Below are 21,015 nucleotides of genomic sequence, written 5' to 3' on the forward strand. Positions count from 1 at the left end.
TTTCCTAATCAGGGCAGAGAGAGAGGGGTATCTTGTCTGGCCCAAGGAGTTTTGTGCCTGGCTGGCCCAGGGACTCTTCCTCCCGCCAGATTCCCAAGATCCTCTGACATCTCCCTCCCTGTCTGGTATACTCCCTACACTTTCCCATCCATAGCTCCCAAAGACACCTGGACCTTTAGATTACCTAATCAGTTTCCCTGGCATTCCTTTCCCATGTACTTTTCCACATAAACCCCAGCTCCATCCTTAGTCTCTGGCAGGATCCATAAGAATCCTTGCCCGCTGTATAATGTAACAATAAATCTTTGCCAACTTGACTCAAAGAATGCTTGAGTCTGTGAATTCATTTCAGACGATCCTGTCTTGTACTCTGGTCTTTGGGGACCTCAACCACTCAGACCATAACATAGCCAGTAATAATGATTTTATTTTAGCATATAAGACTAGAGGGGTTGAAATGTGAAAAAAAAAAAAGATTTCTCCAGTCTGTTTTGTAAACTGGAGTTAAACCTCAGATCTAATAGACTAATTCTTAAAAGAAATTTTGCATTTCTATTAATACATGAAGAAATATCAGAACATATCTCTTGATTGCCATCAAATCCAGGATGAAAATTCATAAGGTAATGAATCAAGTAGCCAACTGAGGGGTCAAGGTTTTGGTCTGGTTTACAACGAGTGTGGTCTACTAGTAGAAACAGCATGGCGTAGTAGAGACCTGGATTAAAATCCCAACTCATATATTAACTAGCTATGTGACCCTGGAAAAATCACTTAACCTTTCTGGTCTTATCCTCATCTGTAAAATGAGGGCATTAGACACGTTGGCCTCCTTAGAGCTCTAAATCTGTGATCCTAGAACACACAACCAGGGGTTCCTAAACCTTACTATAGGTATAACTACTAAAACATGCTCTGCTGTACAATATTGTTCATAAAAGATTGCCTGTTCACTTCTTATACCTTCATTAAGGCTGCCTTTGATGGGCAAATTGATGGACTTGAGTATCTTAAGGATAAATTTATAAGTATGAATTCCTAACAAAAAATAATCGATCTTCTTCCTCATTCACTGGACCCTTCTGAATCACTTATATCTTTCATTTTATTGTTTAAGAAAGTAAGATCATGTGAAGAAAGGCAGTGCCTAACTCTTTCCCCACATCAAATTGTATGAAGATAGAACCAAGGCCTATTAAACTGTAGAATAATTAATTTTTATTAGGTAAAATCAGTGCAAATGATGGGAAGGTGTGTGGAAGAGACAGTGAATAGACTGATTCAATTTCAGTGAAGTAGCTATATAAGAGACTGTACAAGATAAGGCTGGAAAGGTAGTCTGAAGTTGTATTTCTAAGGGTCCTGCATGCCAGTTCAAGTTTAGACTTCAAAGGCTATGAAAGCCACTAAAACATCATAAAATCATAGGATTTAGAGCCAGAATAGAACTGGGTTCTGAATCTTCAGGAGGGGAAGACATCACAGACCCCTTTGGCAGTCTGATAAAATCTATAGACTCCTCAGAATAATGTGTTGAAGTGTAGAAAATAAAATATATAAGATTACAAAGGAAACAAATTATTTTGAAATACAGTTATCAAAATATTTTTTAACAAGAAGTTCATGGATCCCAGGCTAAGAACCCTTCATCCAGCTGAACTACCAATTGAGTCCCACATGTAATACTTTCAGAAGACAGTCTTAGGACTAGATGCAGAACGGTATACAGTTACCACCCTTTGACTTGACCAAGGCAAGGCAGAGCCCATCAAAGGTTATGATAGAGTAGGATTTTCCGTAGTAATTAAGCCCTCCTCAGTTTGGGGTTCTCTTAGGGTGAGGGTGAGGTGCAACAGGGTAAGGGTGAGGTTCCTACACAATTGAGGGTCAGAGCCTTGAGTGAGCCAACATCAGAACCTTACAGATGGATGAGCTGAAGAATCCAGGAGATGGCATCTGAAGCAGAAACAGGATCAATACCCAAGGTGGGGAACATCCCAAAAGTCTTCGAGAATTTGAAGGTTTGTCTTGTTTTATGTTGTTGTTGTTTGGGGTGCTTTGTTTTGAGGCAACGGCATTAAGTGACTTGCCCAGGGTCACACAGCTAGTAAGTGTCTAAGGTCATATTTGAATTCAGGTCCTCCTGGCTCCTAGCACTGGTGCTCTATCCACTTCACCACCTAGCTGCCCCTGAAGGCTTGTCTTGTAAGGAGGGATTCCTTGTTAGGTCCCAAAGGGCCAAACCAGAAGCAAAAGGTAGAAGTTGCAAATAGACCAATTTAGGCTTAAAAAAAATTTCTAAGAATTAAAGCTGTCCAAGAGCTGAATGACAAGCTTCCGGAGGCGGGGGGCTCATTTCCTCCTTGAGCTCTTCACGTAGAAGATGGACCATCACTTGTTGAGTAGGTTACAAGGTAGATTTCTTCTGTGTGGTACAGTGGATAGAGTGCAGGGCCTGGAGTCAGGAAGATTCATCTTCCTGAGTTCAAATCTGGCCTCAGATATGCACTAGCTGTATAACTCTGGGCAAGTCTGTTAACCCTATTTGGTTCAGTTTCCTGATCTGTAAAATGAGCTGGAGAAGGAACTGGCAAACCACTCCAGTATGTTTGCCAAGAAAACCCCAAATGGGGTCACGAAGAGTCAAACACAACTGAAACAACTGAACAACTACAATAAAATAGGCTGGATACAATGGCTGCCTGCTCTCAAATTCTGTTATTCTTAGATTCTGTAATATGTACTAAGAATCACTAAGATAGAGAGAAGAGCTAATGACTGGCAAGGTTTAGGGATTTAGGCTGTAAAGGTCTGTTAATGAATAAAGCACCCAACCTCTTAGAATAGATATTCACCCTGAACACATTCATTTAGTGCTTTCAGGTGACTGAGCTAGATGAAAAGTCATCTTGGCACACTCATTTTGCCCATGGGCATCTATGTGCTCCTCTGCCCAGCCAGCTGGCCCTACGCTCCAACTTTCCATGATGTCTGTTCAGCTGGAGAACTCACAACCCCACAAACCTCACTGTTCTCCATGGCAACGGCAGATAGATGGATCGGCAAGGGGGAGAGACTGGAAAAAGGGAGGCCAGTTAGGGGACTATTGTAGCAGGTCAGGTGAGAGAAAACAATGGAACAAATTAGGGTAGTGGCATGGGAAAAGAAGGGGAAGGATTTAAGAAATAATAGAAGAAAGAACCGTCAAGGCTTGATGACTGAGTATAAATGGATAGAGAAGAAAAGAGAAGAGTAAAAGGGCCCCAGTAGCATGGCCTACTTAGAGGACTAATCCTCTGGTTTAACAACAACAATAAACTTTAATAGCTTATTTAATAGCTTAAAACAACACCAAGACTTTTGGAACACCCTGAATAAAAAGCAGACAGGTATGGAAGAGGTAAAAGAATACACTTACTCAGGCAGATGAATGGAGAAAGACAGGAGACCACGGTTCTAGCCTCCAAAGGTGTAGCTATTTACCCATGACCTTTACTAAATCATAAGTTCACGTATTTAAGTCTGGAAGGAACTTCTAACTAATCTTATACAAACCCTTTACTGTAAAGATAAGGAAACCTGGGATTGAAGAATTTATTAGTACTACTATTACTACTACTACTACTATTACTACTAACAGTAATAATAATAATGATTAGCATTTGTATAGTAAGGAAGCTAGCTAGGTGGCACAGTGGATAAAGCAATAGACTTGAAATCAGAAAGGCTCATTTTCCTGAGTTCAAATCCAGCTTCAGACACTTACTTGCTATGTGACTCCAAGTCATTTAAACCTATTTACTTCAGTTTCCTCATCTGCAAAATGAGATGAAGAAAGAAATAGCAAACCATTTCAATATCTTTACACAACAATTTTTAGTGCCTACTATGTACCAGGCATTTTACAAATATGTTATCATTTGATCCTGACTATAATTCTGGGAAGTAGGCGCTATTATGATCTCCATTTTACAGTTGAGGAAACTGAGGCAGTTGGAGGTTAAGTGACTTGCCCGAAGTCCCAAAGCCAGTCAATGTCTGAGGCTAGGTTTGAACTCATGTCTTCTGACTCCAAGCCCAGGGCTCTAACTACAATACAACCTAGCTGCCAGTGACTTGAGGCTCAGCCTGTGCCACTAGCTGCCTCGCTTCCCTGTGTATGACTCCATTCATAAATGTGAAAAGATCCAGAGGAAGGCCTTTTGTACGCTGAGTAGACCCTCCATGGATGACTTGTGGGAAGATATGGACAAGAAAAACACGGGACAAGAAGATGTGGACAGTTTGTGATCTCCACTGCCAGAGAGCATACATTGATGAAGTTCCTACTAATAATAGCTAACATTTACACAGCTATTTAAGATTTGCAAAGCACTTTATGGATATTATATGTAGCAGGCACTGAGGCCAACTCAAGGATTATTTTCTTGCCTAGAACTGTCATGACATCAGAAGTCTCAGCCATACTACTCCTTCATGATTCCAAACAGGTCCAAAGCGTACTAAATTCTATGTATAAAAGATGCCATGCAATGACAGTGGCCAGAGATTTGAGAATCCCCCACTACACTGTACCCAACAAGTAGTTCTGTGGTCTTTGACTAAAAGAACCCACTCCCTTTGAGGGAAGTCCATTCTACCTATTTTGGGATTCAAAAATCAAAAATCAAACCTTAGTAGTGTCAATTAACCTCTCTTAGAAAACTTTCTGGTCTGAATGATAGGGAAAATATTCCTTAGAAGCCTTCAAAAGAAAGGTAGAAGGAAGTTTTAAGTAATTTATTATTTTATTCATTTATTAGCACAGTGCCTAGCAAATAGTAAGTATTTAATAAATGCTTATTGACCTGAAAAAAAAATCTAATTCTCAAGTATAAGATAGAGAGGAATGTTTAGACAGGGTCTGCCTAAACCAACAGACCACAGGCTCAGGAAGAATAAGCCATGTGATACGGCTGCCAGAAAAGTGGATGAGATCCTGGGTCACCTTCAGAGGGGGCACAGTATCCAGATTCAAGGAGGTGACAGGCCCTATGTACTCTGTCCTGGTCAGGCCACACCAGGAGTACTGGGTTCAGTTCAGGGCACCACAGACTAACAAAGACGGAAAGCGTCCCGAAAATGGGCAACCAGGACAGTCAAAAGCTTAGAACTATGTCTTATGAGGCTCCATTGAAGGACCTGGAGATGTTTAGCCTGAAGAAGAGAAGATTCAGGTGAGTCTTCATGACAGCTGTCTTCAAGTATTTGAAAGGCTGTTGTTTTTTTTTTCAATGTCACCTATTTTTTAAAAATACTTTTATTTTATTTTTAATTTACGAAATAAAACAAGCATTTCCATGACACAGAATAATAAAAAGATGATGCATATGTGCAAATGCATTATATACAATTCGCTATTCCTTTTAAATATATAATACATTGATCACCTAAATTTCTTTGCTTTCCTTTTTTGCTTCCCTTCCCCCAACCCTCAACCCATTAGACATAAACATGTATGTATATGTAAAATCACTCTATAAAGGGATTCAACTTGTTTCTTTTGGCCCAAGAAGCAGCACCAGAAATAACAAGAATAAATTACAAAGAGGCCAATGTAAGCTTGATCTAAGGCAAAACTTCCTAAGAAACAGAACTCTCCAAAATGTTAATGGGTAGCCTCAGGACACTTTTTCAATCAAAGTCTGGATTTACCATTAGTTGAGTATATTACAATGGGAATTCTTTCTGGGTCAGAATAGGTGGTCATTGAGGTCCCTTCCAACTCTAAAATTCTGGGCTTCTGTGATGTGGATGAAGAAGGCATATTACCTAAATGGAGTCAATTCAGTTGGATGGCCATTGCTATCAACACGGGGAGGCACTGTTGATCAATTAAAACGAAAACAGTACAGTAGTTTGCATTTGGGAAATCGTGCAGAGCTTCCAAAATCCCAAGATGCTCCTTGACACAAAAACCTATTTTCTTAATACCAGTATTCTCTTGTTATTGCTATATGACTAATAATCAGAATACCATGATCTCTAAAGAATCAGAATTATGGGCAGCCCAAGGAGTAACAGAGAGGCTGGACATAAGTAGATAACAATATGCAGTGTGTCCGAGAAGTCTTCGTGTAATTTTAAGGACCTTAAAACACCCTCTATTACTAATGGTGACTTCTGTGCAAGTAAAAAACATAAGTAGAATAAAAAAATATAATCAAGACAACATGGAAAAGGAAGTGGGCCAGTCACATACTCAAAAGGGAGAGATTGTTAACTTAGCCAGCCTGGGGGTAGCATTGGTACCTCAGAAATGTTAAAAGACTTAGAAGGACTGAACAGACCCTCCCTGGATGATTTATGGGAAGATACTGGACAAGAAAAACAAAGGACAAGAAGATGTGGACAGTTTGTGATCTCCACTGTCCAGAGAGTATATTTTAACGAAATTACTACCAGTAATAGCTAGCATTCATATAGCTATTTAAGGTTTGCAAAGCACTTTACAAATATTATTTTATTCTCACAACAACTCTAGAAAGTAGGTGCTATTATTACAACCCTTTGACAGATGAGGAAACCAAGGCAGACAGAGGTTAAGTGACTTGCAGAGGGTCACGAATCTAGTAGTATCTGTAGCCACATTTGAACTCTGATCTTCCTGACTCGTGAGTCCACGGCTGGCTGTATCTTCCACTTAGCAGCCTAATGCATCAAAATATAAAACTGTCATAGATAGTAAGTGAAGGCCCCAGTGAATTGCTGGGTATGACTTCAAATTTACAATCACCTTACATCAATCTCCTTATCTTTACCTCTCTCTCTCTCTCTCTCTCTCTCCCCCCCCACTCACCATGCTCAGTCTTTCTCTGTCTCCTCCTCTTTTTCCCTCTCTTCACAACCCTCAGGAGTACACAATATGGAACCGGAGTGTCTTTTCTAACATATGTAGTACTTAAATAAAGTTTGTTCATTACTTCAGTATTAATGCTGCCCTAGGGCCAATAGGATATTCAAAGGAAGCTTTGCAGTGTATCAGGTATACCTACTTTGGGAGAATTCATTGGAGGACAGGGCTGACTTAACTGGGATGAGAAGTCGTGGATGGGTTGCAATCTGCAGTACAGGAGAGAGTTCCCACATCAGTGACTTCATAGAACCATTACTATACTGCAGTTCTTAATTTTACTTTTTTTGGGGGGGTGGGGCAATTGGGGTTAAGTGACCTGCCCAGGGTCACACAGCTAGTAAGTGTCAAGTGTTTGGTCTGAGGTCAGATTTGAACTCAGGTCCTCCTGACTTTAGGGCCAGTACTCTATCCACTGCACCACCTACCTGCCCCCTGAAGCTCTTAATTTTAAAAACAGGTATGCTCAATATTTTCCATTTTTCTCTCCAAGAAACCCTCTTGTCCATGAAACTATTCCTTTAATGTTTGTTGTTGTTCAATTGTTTCAGCTGCATCTGACTCTTTGTGACCCTGTTTGGGGTTTTCTTGGCAAAGGTACTATAGTGATTTGCCATTTCCTTCTCCGGTTCATTTAACAGATGAGGAAACTGAGACAAACAGGGTTAAGTGACTTACCCAAGGTCACACAGCTGATATGTATCTGAAGACAGATTTCCTCTGGTCTTTCTGACACCAGGCTAGTAATGCCACCCAGCCACTCCCTCCTTTCATGTAGCTCTTAATTAATTTTCCCCCTCTGGTTCTGTGACCTTTAAATGGAAAAGAGATCCAACACTGACCTATGAGAACAGTTTCATCCTTTGTCCCCTAGCGCTGTTACATAAATTTAATTACATCTGATTGTTCTAGGGCAAAGGTAGTTTGACTGATAAGGATTTCACTCTCTCTTCCATCTCAGTGCATTATTTTCCCAGTACCTTTGGCCTGTCTTATATGTAATGTAGTTTAGGTTTCACAAGAACAGGAGGTCAACAATTCCTTAAAAATAACAATAATAATAATAATAACTTGCATTTACATAGCATTTCACGGTTTGCAAAGTGTTTTACACGTCATACCATTTAACCAACAATTTTCAAAAATTCTCTATGCTAAATAATAATTTAATGCCAAAGACAATATGGTCAGTTTGTTGTCGTTTTCAGTCGCGTCCAACTCCATTTCATGGCTCCCATTTAGGCAAAGATACTGGAGTGGTTTGCCATTTCCTTCTCCAGCTCCTTTGACAGATGAGGAAACTGAAGCAAACAGGGTTAAGTGACTTGCCCAGGGTCACACAGCTGGTAAGGTCTAAGGCCGTATCTGAACTCAGGAGGATGAGTCTTCCTGACTCCAGGCCAGGCACTCTGTACACTATCCACAACACCGCCTAGATAACTTTTTCTTTCTGTCACAGACACCTAGACATTCTGGTGAAACCTACAGACTCCTTTTCAAAACAATGTTTCCAAGCCCAGCACTCTATCCATTGAGGACCCTGGGAACAGAGGCAGAGAAGAGGAGATGTTGGGAGGAGACATAAACAGGAACAGCTTGAATGACTGATGAGTTTATTATAAAATTGTATATTTTCCATAATTTCAGAGTTAGGACTTCAAAGCTCATCTAGTCTAACCAATAGCTGGAAAAAAAAAAAAAGATCCCCTCTCCAACAGGGCAAGTGACCATTCCCTTTGAGGCAGCCCCAAAACAATTACTTAGTTAGCTCTGCCTAAATTTTTGACCTTTGGCAACTTTCACTTATTACTCTTAGTGTTGCCCTCTGGGGCTAAACCTTTCTTCACAATCCATCCTTTGGACAGTTGCCAAACTGATGTTACAAAAACAATCCATCTAATCTTCTCACACCCCTTATTAGAAATCTCTAGTAGCTTCTGATTGCATCCAGGCTGGGGTTAAAAGCCCTCCATTAATGGGCCCTACCAACCTTTCCAGTCTTATTCATATGACTCCCTTAATAGACTTTTATTTGACTGCCAAAGGGGTTCATGGTACACATAAAAGTTAAGAACCCCTCTCTTAGTAGCTGCTTCCCAGGCTTATCTGGGTGCCTGTCCGTGTATGGGACTGGAGATGGAAAATGTTTTTACTTTCTCATCTTGTAATATGCTACATTTCCATTTCTATTACCCTCTAGACAAGAAAAACATTCCCCATAAATCCCTGCAAGATAATAAACCTTGGGATGTCTACAGTCCTCTCTTGGAGATCTTTCAAAGAAGTTCCACCCTGACCCACATCACTTTCACCTGTTTATAACAGTTCACATTCATAAACAGCTTTGAAGCTTACAAAGTCATTTCCTGACAACTTACCATTAGGTACAGAATGCAAATATGATTATCCCCATTTTAAAGATAAGAAAACTGAGGCTCAGAGAAGGTAGTTGATTTGCCCATATTCACACAACTGGTAAGTGGAAGAACTAGGATGGGAGCTCAGACCTCCTAACTCAAAATCCTGGGCTCCATCTGCTATATCATATTTGACTTGATGTCATGGTCAGTAGTGGGTTAAGACTGATTTTATTATTTGGTGCTATCAAATGATTCCTAGCATCTGGGCCTATCCCCACTAACAACTACATAACAATAGTTGTGTTTTTTTTTTCCCCCTGGGACTTGCCTGTATCCCATCAGGTCTTTGCAAAGGCCAAAAACAGATATCCTGTCACCTCCTTCCCTTTTGGGCCATCCATCCACTATCTGCTTCCTGCCTAATAGATAGTTCCCTTTTTCAGCTCACTTTCAAGAATAGAGGAAAGGGATACACAATGACCCCAAAGAGTAATAATCCACACCTCTGGGATTCCCTCTTCAGATTGCTCAAATTCCCTTTAATGACTCAGCACTCGGGAGCCCCAGGCCTACACCCAAGAAGAATCCTACCTCGACAATAACAAAACACCTTAATCATAGGATAAGAATAAGAGGCATAATTTACCCTACAAGTTAAAGAGTCATGAATACAAATATAACCAAGCTGCTCCTGCTTCGTAAAAAGGGGAGCTAAATGGAAGGGGACTCTAAGGTAAAATCTATGTGACCTGTGGTGAGTTTCTAGGCCTCTATGTCTCCGTTTCTAGCTCTAACAATTTATGATTCATCCTCACTGGGAAATACTAATTTTGAAGTGAACTAGGGACAATTAGTTCTTTCTGGTATTCCTAGGCCATGGAAGGAAGATGATTTTTCTGCCTACAGGATGAGAGGTTAGTCATTTCCCCCAAACTACTTAGGTTTAAATGCACTCTGGAACCCATGCTCTTAAGAGGTAACAATACTCAAGACAGTGCTAGGCCAGGACACCAAACTTCTCATGATGCTAATTTCCCTTAGCTGCCCCTCTAAGGAGAATTTAAAATATCACAATGAGCCAGAAAAATGCCTTACGATGTCTTTTTTTTTTGAGGCAATTGGGGTTAAGTGACTTGCCTAGGGTCACACAGATAGTGTTGGAGGCAACATCTGAACTCATATCCTACTGAATCCAGGACTGGTATTCTATCCATTGTGCCACCTAGCTACTCTTCTTATAACATCCTGAGAAAAAGAAGCTTGTGATGCTTTATGTTTGACTACCGAGTATGCAATCAATCCATCAGTCTCTTTAGTTGGATGGGTTGTGTCCTGAGGGACCTAAATTATTCACTGATATAAATTTAGTCAATGAGCATTCAATAAGCACTTATTACAGGGGTCCTTAGCCTTTTGGCAGTCTGGGGAAACTTATGAACTCCTTTTCTGAATAATGGAGATTACTCTCCAGTTCACAGTTTTAGAGACTAGACTAAGCAGGGCTTCTTAAACTGTGGGTCACAATCCCATATAGGGTCATGAAAAACTGGGCAACAATGAAAGGTTTCTGAACATGGAATGACCAAAAATTAATTCAAAATCAAATGTGTAATGAATCCGAGGTGTTTCTGGCAGTGTCCTCAGGTCATGCAATGCCAACTAACACTACCAACTGGAAAAGAGGTCTTGAGAGGAAAAAGTTTTAAGAAGCCCTGGCCTAGCATATTGAGAGGTTAAGAGATTGGAGTCCCAAAGTAATATGTGTCAAAAGCGGGACTTGCTTTCCTGAGTCCAGTTCTATCTACTACAGAATACTTCCCTCTTTAAAAAAAAAAGTCAATGGTTTTTATTACTAAATAAATTGTTTATTAATCAAATGTATTGTTAAATTAATAGCTAATAAAATACACTATAGCATATAATAAATATATTAACTATATTAAACATTGTTTCTAGAAACAAAATGTATACATTTATTATTTATTAAAGTATTTAGAAACAAAATTTATTATTAATAAAAAGTCAATGATTGCAAAGAGTTTCTTCATAAGTACATAAGCAAATTAGTTCATTAAGTTATTATCAAGAAAGATTACCAAATGTATTTACACTGGACGTTGTAATCACTGTTATCAATGTAAATTCATTAGCAACCAAACAGTTGCTAATGGATTAATCAACCCCTAGAATTAATTCCCATCCCTAGAATTTCATAAGGGTGGGACAGTATCCATAGTGCTAACTTGATTACAAATGACAGATACAGAAATCTATAAGCTGGGGTTAAAAGCCTACAGAGAAAATCTACATCATGTGATAATTTTCTTTTGATTTAGAATTCATTTTTTTGCAGAGTTTTAGAGAAAAGAGGAATTGGATGGGGAAATCCTTAGAGAAACTTCTTTTTGCATACCCACTTCCTTGGACAGCCTGAATCCCTTGGTGATCCTGGTAAATTTTATTACAAGGACAAAGTCTTCAAAGAGCAAAGATTTGATGTGTTGAGAATTCTTTATGCTGCCTGAAACTGACTTGGCCAAGTGTTCTAGAGCTAAAAGACCTGATGAAGGTAGCCAGTAACTTAATAAACTTTGTCTGGATTTCTCCTCTGCCCCATCATATTCTTCTGCCTTGAATTACACATTTCTTTACACATAAAATCCATTCATTAAATTGCCAACTCTTTGGGAGTAGGGACAATGCTTTTTTTTTTCATCTTAGAATGCCACACAAACTCTGAAACCTCTCCTCCTTTGAGGGTTTCTCTATCATCTATATCACCATTAGCTACTCAATCACATTTTCATTTAAAATAAGCATTTAATGTTTAAAATGATTGAATATGTATAACCTATATCAAATTGCTTGCCATCTTGGGGAGGGGAGAGGGAAGGGAAGAAAGGAGAAAAAAATTTGGAACTCAACCTTATAAAAGTGAACCTTGAAAACTATCTTTACATGTAATTGGAAAAATAAAATACTATTAAGTGGGGAAAAATAAAATAAGCATTTAGCAAATACTTAATAATTTGGATTGAAAGAGACTGCTTATCTGTTTTTTAGGAACATGATTTTTTCCACAGATCAATCAACTGACAAATATTTATTGAACTTGTTATCTTTCCAGCACTGTGTGAGGCACTATAAGGAATATAAGAGGGGCATAAAATGACAGTCCTTTCTTGAGAGCGAGCTTATAAACTAGGTGGTAAGGATAGATGCCATGGTTCTGAAAAGAGGGACTTCAGTGTGGGTTGGAGTATCTGAGGAAAGTTTGGTGGAGAAGTTAGGACTTCAGCTGAGCTTTAAAGGATGAAAAGAAAAAAGAGGGGGAATGAGAGCATTTTCCATACAGGGAAAAAGGGTATCACATATAGGGGAAAAGAGGGCTTCCCATGTGGGGAAACAGCATGATGAGGAAAGAGAAATGGAGAAAGGAATTAGCACGGTATTTGTAGCTGTCTATGAGGATACTAGCCCGACTATAGCAAAGCTTCCCCTTAGGGAACAGCAACAGAAAATATTACATAGATAAGATGGAACCCAACTAGAGAGGACCCTGAAAGCCAGGGTGAGAGCCTGGGACAGGTTTCAATTCAGCAAATGTCTGTGGAGCAACCACTGTGGTCTGAAGACTGTGGCTGATAGTTGGGACAATACAAAGATTAGATAAGTCGAGTTCCCTGCCCTCCAGGAGCTTACAATCTATTAATGGATATGACACAGAGAGGAATAACTATGATGCAAAATAGTAGATGATCAGTGGACAGGAGAGGTGCAAGCCAAGTTTTATGTGAGGTCTGAGCAGGGAAAGGTCATTACCAATTTGGGAGAAGAAGGAAGACTTCCCTGAGAGGCAGCATCTGAATGCTACCACTTGCCAGCAGCTAGGTGGCGTAGTGGATAGCCTACTAGCCCTGGAGTCAGGAGGACCTGAGTTCAGATGGGACCTCAGACACTTACTAGTTGTGTGACCCTGGGCAAGTCACTTAACCCTGTTCGCCTCCCACCAAAAATGCCACCATTTGAATCACTTGTGTGAGGGGGGGGTCATAACTGATCCAATAGGCAAGTCACTGGGGGAGGGGAAAGTTGGTGGCAAGGGGAGAATAACTGAGTGAAAGTAATATTTCAGAAAGTTGAATCTGAAGGAGGCTAGGTGGCACAGTGGATAGAGCACCGGCCCTGGAGTCAGGGTATCAGTCTTTCTCTCATTATAAATATTAGCATATATTAATATAATATTATTGAACACTGAAAAATGCTTATTGACTGGCGGATTCTCCACAAGGTATTTTTGTGGAGGTGGCATAAACAGCAGCAACCCCTTCTACCCTTTGTTAGTAACATATCCTGAAATACTACCCTTTTTTCTCCTACTGACCTATTCAATAATAATAAGGCTTTCAGGAAATTAAAAAAAAAAAACTTCATCAAAAGGTAGAAAGCTGGGGCAGCTAGATGGTGCAGTGGATACAGCACCAGCCCTGGAGTCAGGAGGACTTAAGTTCAAATCCAGCCTCAGACCAAACACTTGACACTTACTAGCTACGTGACCGTGGGCAAGTCACTTAACCCCCAACTGCCTAAAATAAATAAACAGATAAGAATAAAAATATAGAAAGTTGAATCTGTCAGCTCTCTACAGAAAGAAAGGGATGAGAACAGAGTCCAGTTAAGCTCTTAACCTAAAACCTCTATTATACAAACTCAGTCTTCAAAGGCAGGTATAGTGCTAATTGAGGTATCACATTCCTGTCCTTAGAAAGCATACTATTGACATTGTCATAGACATATGTCACAGACATGCCATACACACGTCACAGAAGTAATCTCTTCTCTTCTGGTTTTTAATGCCACCTTTCCAAAGACACTTCAGAATGTGCTGAGTGCCCGGCATCTCACCTCCTCATAATGGACACTGCACTATAGCTAAGAAAGGGAATAACAGAAGAGTCCCAAAACCCTGTGGCTGCACTTAACCATGGGTGACAGGGCTGGCTGAGTTAATTTTTATAGAATCTTAAACCTAGGAGGGAACCTCAAGAGGTCAACTAGTCTCCTCTTAGAGAGACTGCTGTCTATCCTATTTGCAAAGCTCTCCAAGGAAAGAAAAGCTGTACAATGTTGTATACAATGAAAGTTCCAGTGTCCCTGGGTCGTCTAATTCCCTACTTCATCATCTTTTAGGACTGCTGTTCAGTCATTTCAGCTGGGTCTGATTCTTCTGTGACCCCAGTTAGGGTTTCCTTCGCAAAGATACCGGAGTAGTTTGCCATTTCCTTCTCTGGCTCATTTCACAGATGAGGAAACTGAGGCAAATAGAGTTAAGAGACATACTTGCCCAAGGTCACCCAGCTAATAAGCATCAGAGGCCATATCTGAACTCAGGTCCTCTAGTCTCCAAGCATGGTGCTCCATCCACTGTGTCACCTAGCTACATCTGGTAGCACAGTCTTCCTTATATCTAGCCTAAATCTTTTCTCTTTGAGGTTAAGCTTTATCTCCATGTAGCATCGAATGAGCTAAAACCCTAGGTGATAACTAAAGGTTGGGATCAGTGAAGATTTGTTTTTCTTTCCCCAAGAAAACCCACCTTAACAACTCCCATATGCTAAACAATAGGATAGCACCTAGGATTCCATTTACTGTTATTCATAATTACTTTCATTTACAATAGGGGTTCCTAACCTGGGGTTTATGAACTTTAAAAAAAAAAAAGATAAATTATTTAAATATAAATAGTTTCTTTTATAATTCTAAACACATACAAGCACATAACTTCCTTTTGTATTTTTTATGCATTTAAAAACATTATTCTGAGAAGAGACCCACAAGCTTTACCAGACTGCCTAAGGGGTCCATGATACGAAAAAGGTTAAGAACCCTCAATTTATACAGGGCTTTACAGTTCCCAAGGCACTTTCTTCACAATATCCTTATAAGGTAAGTAATACAATTATAATTATCCCCATTTGACAGATGCTGAAACTGAGGCACAGAGAAGTGAAGGGATTTGTTCATGGAAGGCTAGCAAGTGGTAGAGGTAAAACGTGAGCCCACCTCTCCAGAATCTAAGAGAGGCATTTAATCCACTACACTCCATCAGCTTCTGCGTAAGGGACCTGTTTCTATTGGCAAAACTTCATGGTCGGCTGAATAATACCATCCTAAATCTATCACATATTATTTCATCTTACCTTGCTATCACAGCCCAATCAATGACCTCAATAATGCTTCATTTTAGGGAACGGACTTAGAAAAACCTGGGAAGACTTGTATGAGCTGATATAGAGTGAGGTAAGCAGAACTAGAACTACTCATGTAGTAGGAGCAATACTGTAAAAATAATCAACTTTGAAAGACTTATTAACTCGGATCAACACAATGACCTGCCATAAGGAAGCATGCTATCCCTTTCCAATAGAGAGCTAAGAGTACAGACTGGAGGGGCAGCTAGCTGTTGCAGTGGATAGAGCACCAGCACTGGATTTAGGAGGACCTGATTCAAATCCGGTCTCACACACAAAACACTTACTAGCTGTGTGACCCTTGGCAAGTCACTTAACCCTGTTTGCCCCAGTTTTCTCATCTGTAAAATGAGCTGGAGAAGAAAATGGTAACCACTCTAGTATCTCTGCCAAGAAAACCCCAAATGGGGTCACAAAACAGGGACATGACTGAAACAACTCCCCAACCACCACCACAATCTTTGGCTGGTACGCAAGAATCAAACGTTAAGTTTGTGACACACATTTCTCCGAGTCAGAATAGATACAAAGGTACTGGGTTGTATTTGCCAAAAGACATTGGTGCTTGGCATTATGGCAGAGATGACCTCCACTCTATATGTGGAAGCTGAGAACAGTGGAGGCAAAAAACACTTATTCTGAGTTCTGAAGCAAGTCACCAGCAATGACAAGAACATAGGCCTCCCTCCTATCCCCTCGGTAAACTGTCACAGTACTCTCAGAGGGGCTGCTCCAAACCAACAATTCTACTGTGTTGGTAGTCAGTTTCCAGCTCAAAGAGCCTGATATGTGTCCTGCATTTCTGGTATTCAGAAAGAGGCCATAATCAGAGACAGAAGTCAGTTAATTAACATTTATTAAGTACCTACTATGTGCTAGGGGTTGCTAAGAACGGGGCACACAGAAAGGGGCAAAAGACGGTCCCTGTTGTCAGTAGCATGAGGTGGTAGAAAGAGCACTGAACATCAGACTTGAGATCAAAAGACTTGTGTTTCAGTCCCAGTGGATGTATGACTTTCCCAGTCTCCTTAAGCCGCAAGTCTCCTTTGAAATGGGGGTAAATAACACCTACTCTACCTACCTCACTGGGGAGGTTATTATTTGGTTTCATGAACTTGTTTTCTTAATATTTTAATAACTGTTATTGTTGCTGAGTTGTGACTGACTCTTTGTGACCCCATTTGGGATTTTTTTTGGCAAAGGTACTGAAGTGGGTTGCCATTTCCTTCACCAGCTCATTGTACAGATGAGGAAACTGAGGCAAACAGGGTTAAGTGACTTGCCCAGGGTCACACAGCTAGCATCTGAGGCCAAATTTGAACTCAGGTCTTCCTGGCTCCAGCCCTGTGCTCTCTCCTTGCGTCACCTTGCTGTCCTTTAATAGCCATAGTTCAATATGCTCAGTCTCCTCTGTAATACCATGCCTTTTATTTTATGCATTTAAAAACATTTTTCAAGAAATTGTACGTTGTGCTGTTTGATTGTTTGCTTCCTCTATATCTGTGATTTTATCAATGTGAAAAACTCCTGATTTGGACATTTCCTCCACTAATATAGAATGGCAACTCATTTGTAACTTATGGCCTTAGAGAGCTGACTAGGAACACTGAAAGGGTAAATGACTTGTCTAGGATATCACATCTAGCATGTATCAGAGGCAGGATTTGAACCCAGGTTTTCCTGACTTTTGAGAAAGGCTAGCTGACTATCCCATGATGCCTAAATAAATATTTCAAATAAATAGTATTTACTTGAAAAAAAAAAAGGGTCTATAAGCTTTACTGGACTTCCAAAGAGGTCCATGAAACAAACAAAAAGGTTTACATAGAACCTCGTTCTAAACTTCTTGACGTTGCATGGATGCCAATGGATCACCTGTTAACCTTTCATATAATATGATGGCCTAGCTCTTTTTCCTGTCTGAAACTATTATATCCCTGATTTCCTTCATAATACTTCTTCCTTTGGTGAGTCGTTGTTGGTAATATGTTGCAACACTGCATGGCCCTTTCAAAAATAATAATAGTATTACTATTATTAGTAATGATGATGTAAGTAATGACTTAACGAACTCAAATGATAACAGTTGTCGAAATGAACATTTGACACTGCCCTGGGTCTTTTACTAAGCTGAAAGCTGTAACGAAGAAAGTTGAACAAAGATGGCTCTGGCCCTTCTGGAGTTTGCAACGTGAGGCAGACAGCAATGATGCTGCCAGATGTCAAAAGCCTTCATCCATTCAGACGTGTGAAGCAACTCCAAATGGGACAATGAATGATGTGGTGGAAGGGGTAATTGACCCCAAGTTGTCATCAGTGTTACATATGGGATAACTGAGGCACCCCCAAAGGGTAATGATTAGACCTGCAAGTTAAGAGATGAATAAAACCCTGCCCCTGCCTTTTGGTCCCCACTCCTACTCACCAATGAATACTCATCTTCCCTTCCACTCTGAAACACCAAGTAGTAAATAACTGTCTTATTCCCTTCCAGAAGTGGCTTGATTTCAGAGAAAAGCAAGAGAAAGAAACCATTCTCGTCTGACTGGTTGTTGAGCTCATAAAGGCCCCAAGCAAATAAATATAATGGGTAAGAGCCAGTAGATTCCACAATGCAACTTGAAAGGCCTGGCAATGACCGTGAATTGAAAGAGACATGATCCATGGAATACAGATAAGTTTAGAAATTGTGAGCCTGTTCATTCCTTCTAATTTCATGACTGATGCTCTGCAATTAAATAATTAGGACACAAACAGCCAGGACATACACAATGTTTATAATGCATGGGAGAGTTTTAGCCAGAGAAGCTAGATTAATTCTTGAGTAATAATCATTCACAAGAACCCAAGTGATTCCCATCACAAGAAGAACTGGATAGGCAGTGCACAAGTTTTCCTTTTCAGTTGCAAACAAACTCTCCCCAAATCAAAACTAAAGCAAGTCTCCCCACAGCTCCTGGGGTTTGCTGACAGCCACTCCCACCACAGTTTCTGCAGCAGCCTGCATTTCGGATCCACCCTGAGCAGCCTGGCTGAGGCAGAGGAGACTTTGTGTGCTAGTCCCAGTTTTGTTTCTGCTAATGATTTTGTTCAGTCTTTTCCCCTGCTAGGCTGACTTCTTGCCTTCCCCACCTCCAAAATGGGGCCCCACGTGGAAGTAACCTACCTTTATCCTAAGGAGCTAGAGATGGCGGGGGGGGGGGGGGGGGGGAACGGGACGGGGGGGACGGACGGGACACCACGACGACACCAGGAGGGCACAACATAGGAGGGAAAAAAAGGGACTATAAGAAATTGGGTCAGAAAGGTCTCCTTTACTGCAGATAGCCTGTCCCGATTGAAAGCAAGGTTTGCTGCATGCTATCTTGCTAAGCCAGGGTCACCCAGACCTAGCTGGCCCCATGATATGCCCATGCACATATCTCTTTCAAATGAAAGACATCTTAATGAAGCACGCAAATCTCAACCAATGCAAAACTCCCAATACCATCTCACTCTTTACAAGGTTACATCGAAGACTCCAGCTAAGTGAAAAGCCCTTAAAGATTCTGTATCCCCTCTTTTATCTGTATCCCTGAAGCTTTGCTGCAGTCTAGCTGGAAATTCAATGAAAGTCCCTACACTCTGGGCTCAGAGTCGCACCGTCAGATTCTCAATACAACTGAAAGGACATATATTTGTACCATTTCTGGAAGCAGGGCTGGGCAGTGGCTAGGCAGAATCTGGACCTCTGGAGGAATATTCCGCCTCCGTAGGGAAGAAGTTGGACAAGCTAGGCAAATAGGGAGCCAGAAAAAGCAGGTGAAAGTCCCTAGAATAAGACTGAGCAGCAGGTCGCAATCTCTGATCTTAGCCTATGAACTTCAGGTTGATGGGAATCAGACAGACAGTAGCCTCAGCGTGGCAAGACATCAGCAAACCCATGCAAAGTCACTGCTGCACCGTAGCTTCCTTCCTTCATTACCAACCCAGAGGTGGGGAGGGGAGGCTGGGGAGAATCTGCGGGTCTGTCTTACTCCACCCCTGAGCCAGTCCCGCCTTCTCCCTATTGCCTAGGGGTATTCTGAGCTGGGATGAAAAACCAAGACCCGCAACAAGTTTGAAAGAGACGCTCTGCCTACCTTTACTGAAGGGCATCTCGCCAGAGGGAGGGAGCTAAGTCCCGGGAGGATGCAGAAATGGCAAAGGCTTCCAACGATGACGAAGGCGCCTGCAGTGCTGGGATGAATCCTGCGCGTCTTGGGCACCGGGATGGCGGGAGTCTAAGTCTACAGGGGCCAACCTTGGATTCCAGGGCCGGTGCGGGAGCCGGACGCCTGCGGAGGCAGCTGCGGGAGGAAGGGAAATGGACATATTTGGTCATCGCCGGCTCGCGTCATTGGCGAGAGAGGCAGGAACTGCTGGGAACCAGGAAACCCTGATAATCCGGGCGGTTGCTACTTTCGGAAATTGTAACCCTTCCTCTCCCGGGACTAAAGGCAGACTTGAGGAAGGAGGGAAAGGTGGTGGAGGCGGGGGAAGGGGCTGAAGCAGCCAAGGTTTGGCCCCCGAGAAGCTGGGTGCACGGTTTCCATTCATTAACCTCCTTTACCACCTCTGGACACGTGTGAAAAACTGCTTCCCCACCTGAGCTAAGGGAAGAGATGCTCCTGGAGCCCAAGTGGGTGCTGTGCGGCGAAACGAGGGAAAGCAGAGCCAGACCTGTGAAAGCCTCTGTCCAGGACTTGCTTTGTGGGTGCCTGATCAAGGGGCTCTTTCTGAATGATTTTATTGCAAAGTCAAGTCTGGTGCACAAAGAAACAGACACAGAGGCAATAGAAACAGAGCAAGGACCTAGACGGAGGAGGTCAGAGAAAAAGGGAAACGAAGACGAGGAGAATGCCAGCTAATTTTTTTTTTTTAATTTGCGAACCTGGAAGCAATTTAGAGGCTTCAGAAAGCCTTTCTTGCCATCCCCCCCCCCAATCCAGCCCCACCCTTCTCAGGCCTATAACTTCCCTCAAATTTATCCTGCATACATTTTGTAGGTACAAAGCAGTATATCTATGCTGTTTCCCCCGTTAGAAACTAAAACTCATCGAGGAACTGGGAGTTTTTTGTGGTTTTTTTTGGTTGGGTTGGTTTGGATTTGGGGGGGGGGGGTTGTCTTTCTTTGTCTCTACAGTGTTTAGCATAATGCCTGACACATAATAAATGCTTACTAAATTCTTGCTGACTTACTGATTGACTAACTGTTGCAGGGTCATAGGCTAAAAGATGAGTCGGACTGAGTCAGAAGACTTCATTTCTGGACCTCATCCACCTTTTTGCTAACTCGTGTGAGCAAAGTCAAGTCTCAGCCTCAGTTTCTTTACACTTTAAAATCTGATAAGACCGCTACTTTTTAGAGCCTGGATAATTCAACTAGCTCCAAATCCACCTAATTAATTGTACAAGAAGAGTCTACCCCACATCTGTCCATCTTTCTCACCAGAATATCACGAGAGACTGTCAAATACCTTGCTAAAATGTA

At 41.3% G+C, this 21,015-nt stretch overlaps 1 protein-coding gene across 1 annotated transcript in view; it reads right to left on the reverse strand.

The window, feature by feature from the left end:
* PFKFB3 (6-phosphofructo-2-kinase/fructose-2,6-biphosphatase 3) overlaps positions 1–19,854 on the reverse strand; it is a 120,264-nt gene extending 100,410 nt beyond the window's left edge. Inside the window, exon 1 of the mRNA XM_020965019.2 lies at positions 19,625–19,854. Coding sequence (XP_020820678.1) covers positions 19,625–19,640 — 16 coding nt within the window. The 5' untranslated portion in view covers positions 19,641–19,854. The remainder of the gene's footprint in view (positions 1–19,624) is intronic.
* Positions 19,855–21,015: the final 1,161 nt, after the last annotated feature.

Source organism: Phascolarctos cinereus, unplaced genomic scaffold (genome assembly GCF_003287225.1).
Source record: "Phascolarctos cinereus isolate Bilbo 61053 unplaced genomic scaffold, phaCin_HiC Scaffold_1;HRSCAF=81, whole genome shotgun sequence".
NCBI classification, from domain to species: domain Eukaryota; kingdom Metazoa; phylum Chordata; class Mammalia; order Diprotodontia; family Phascolarctidae; genus Phascolarctos; species Phascolarctos cinereus.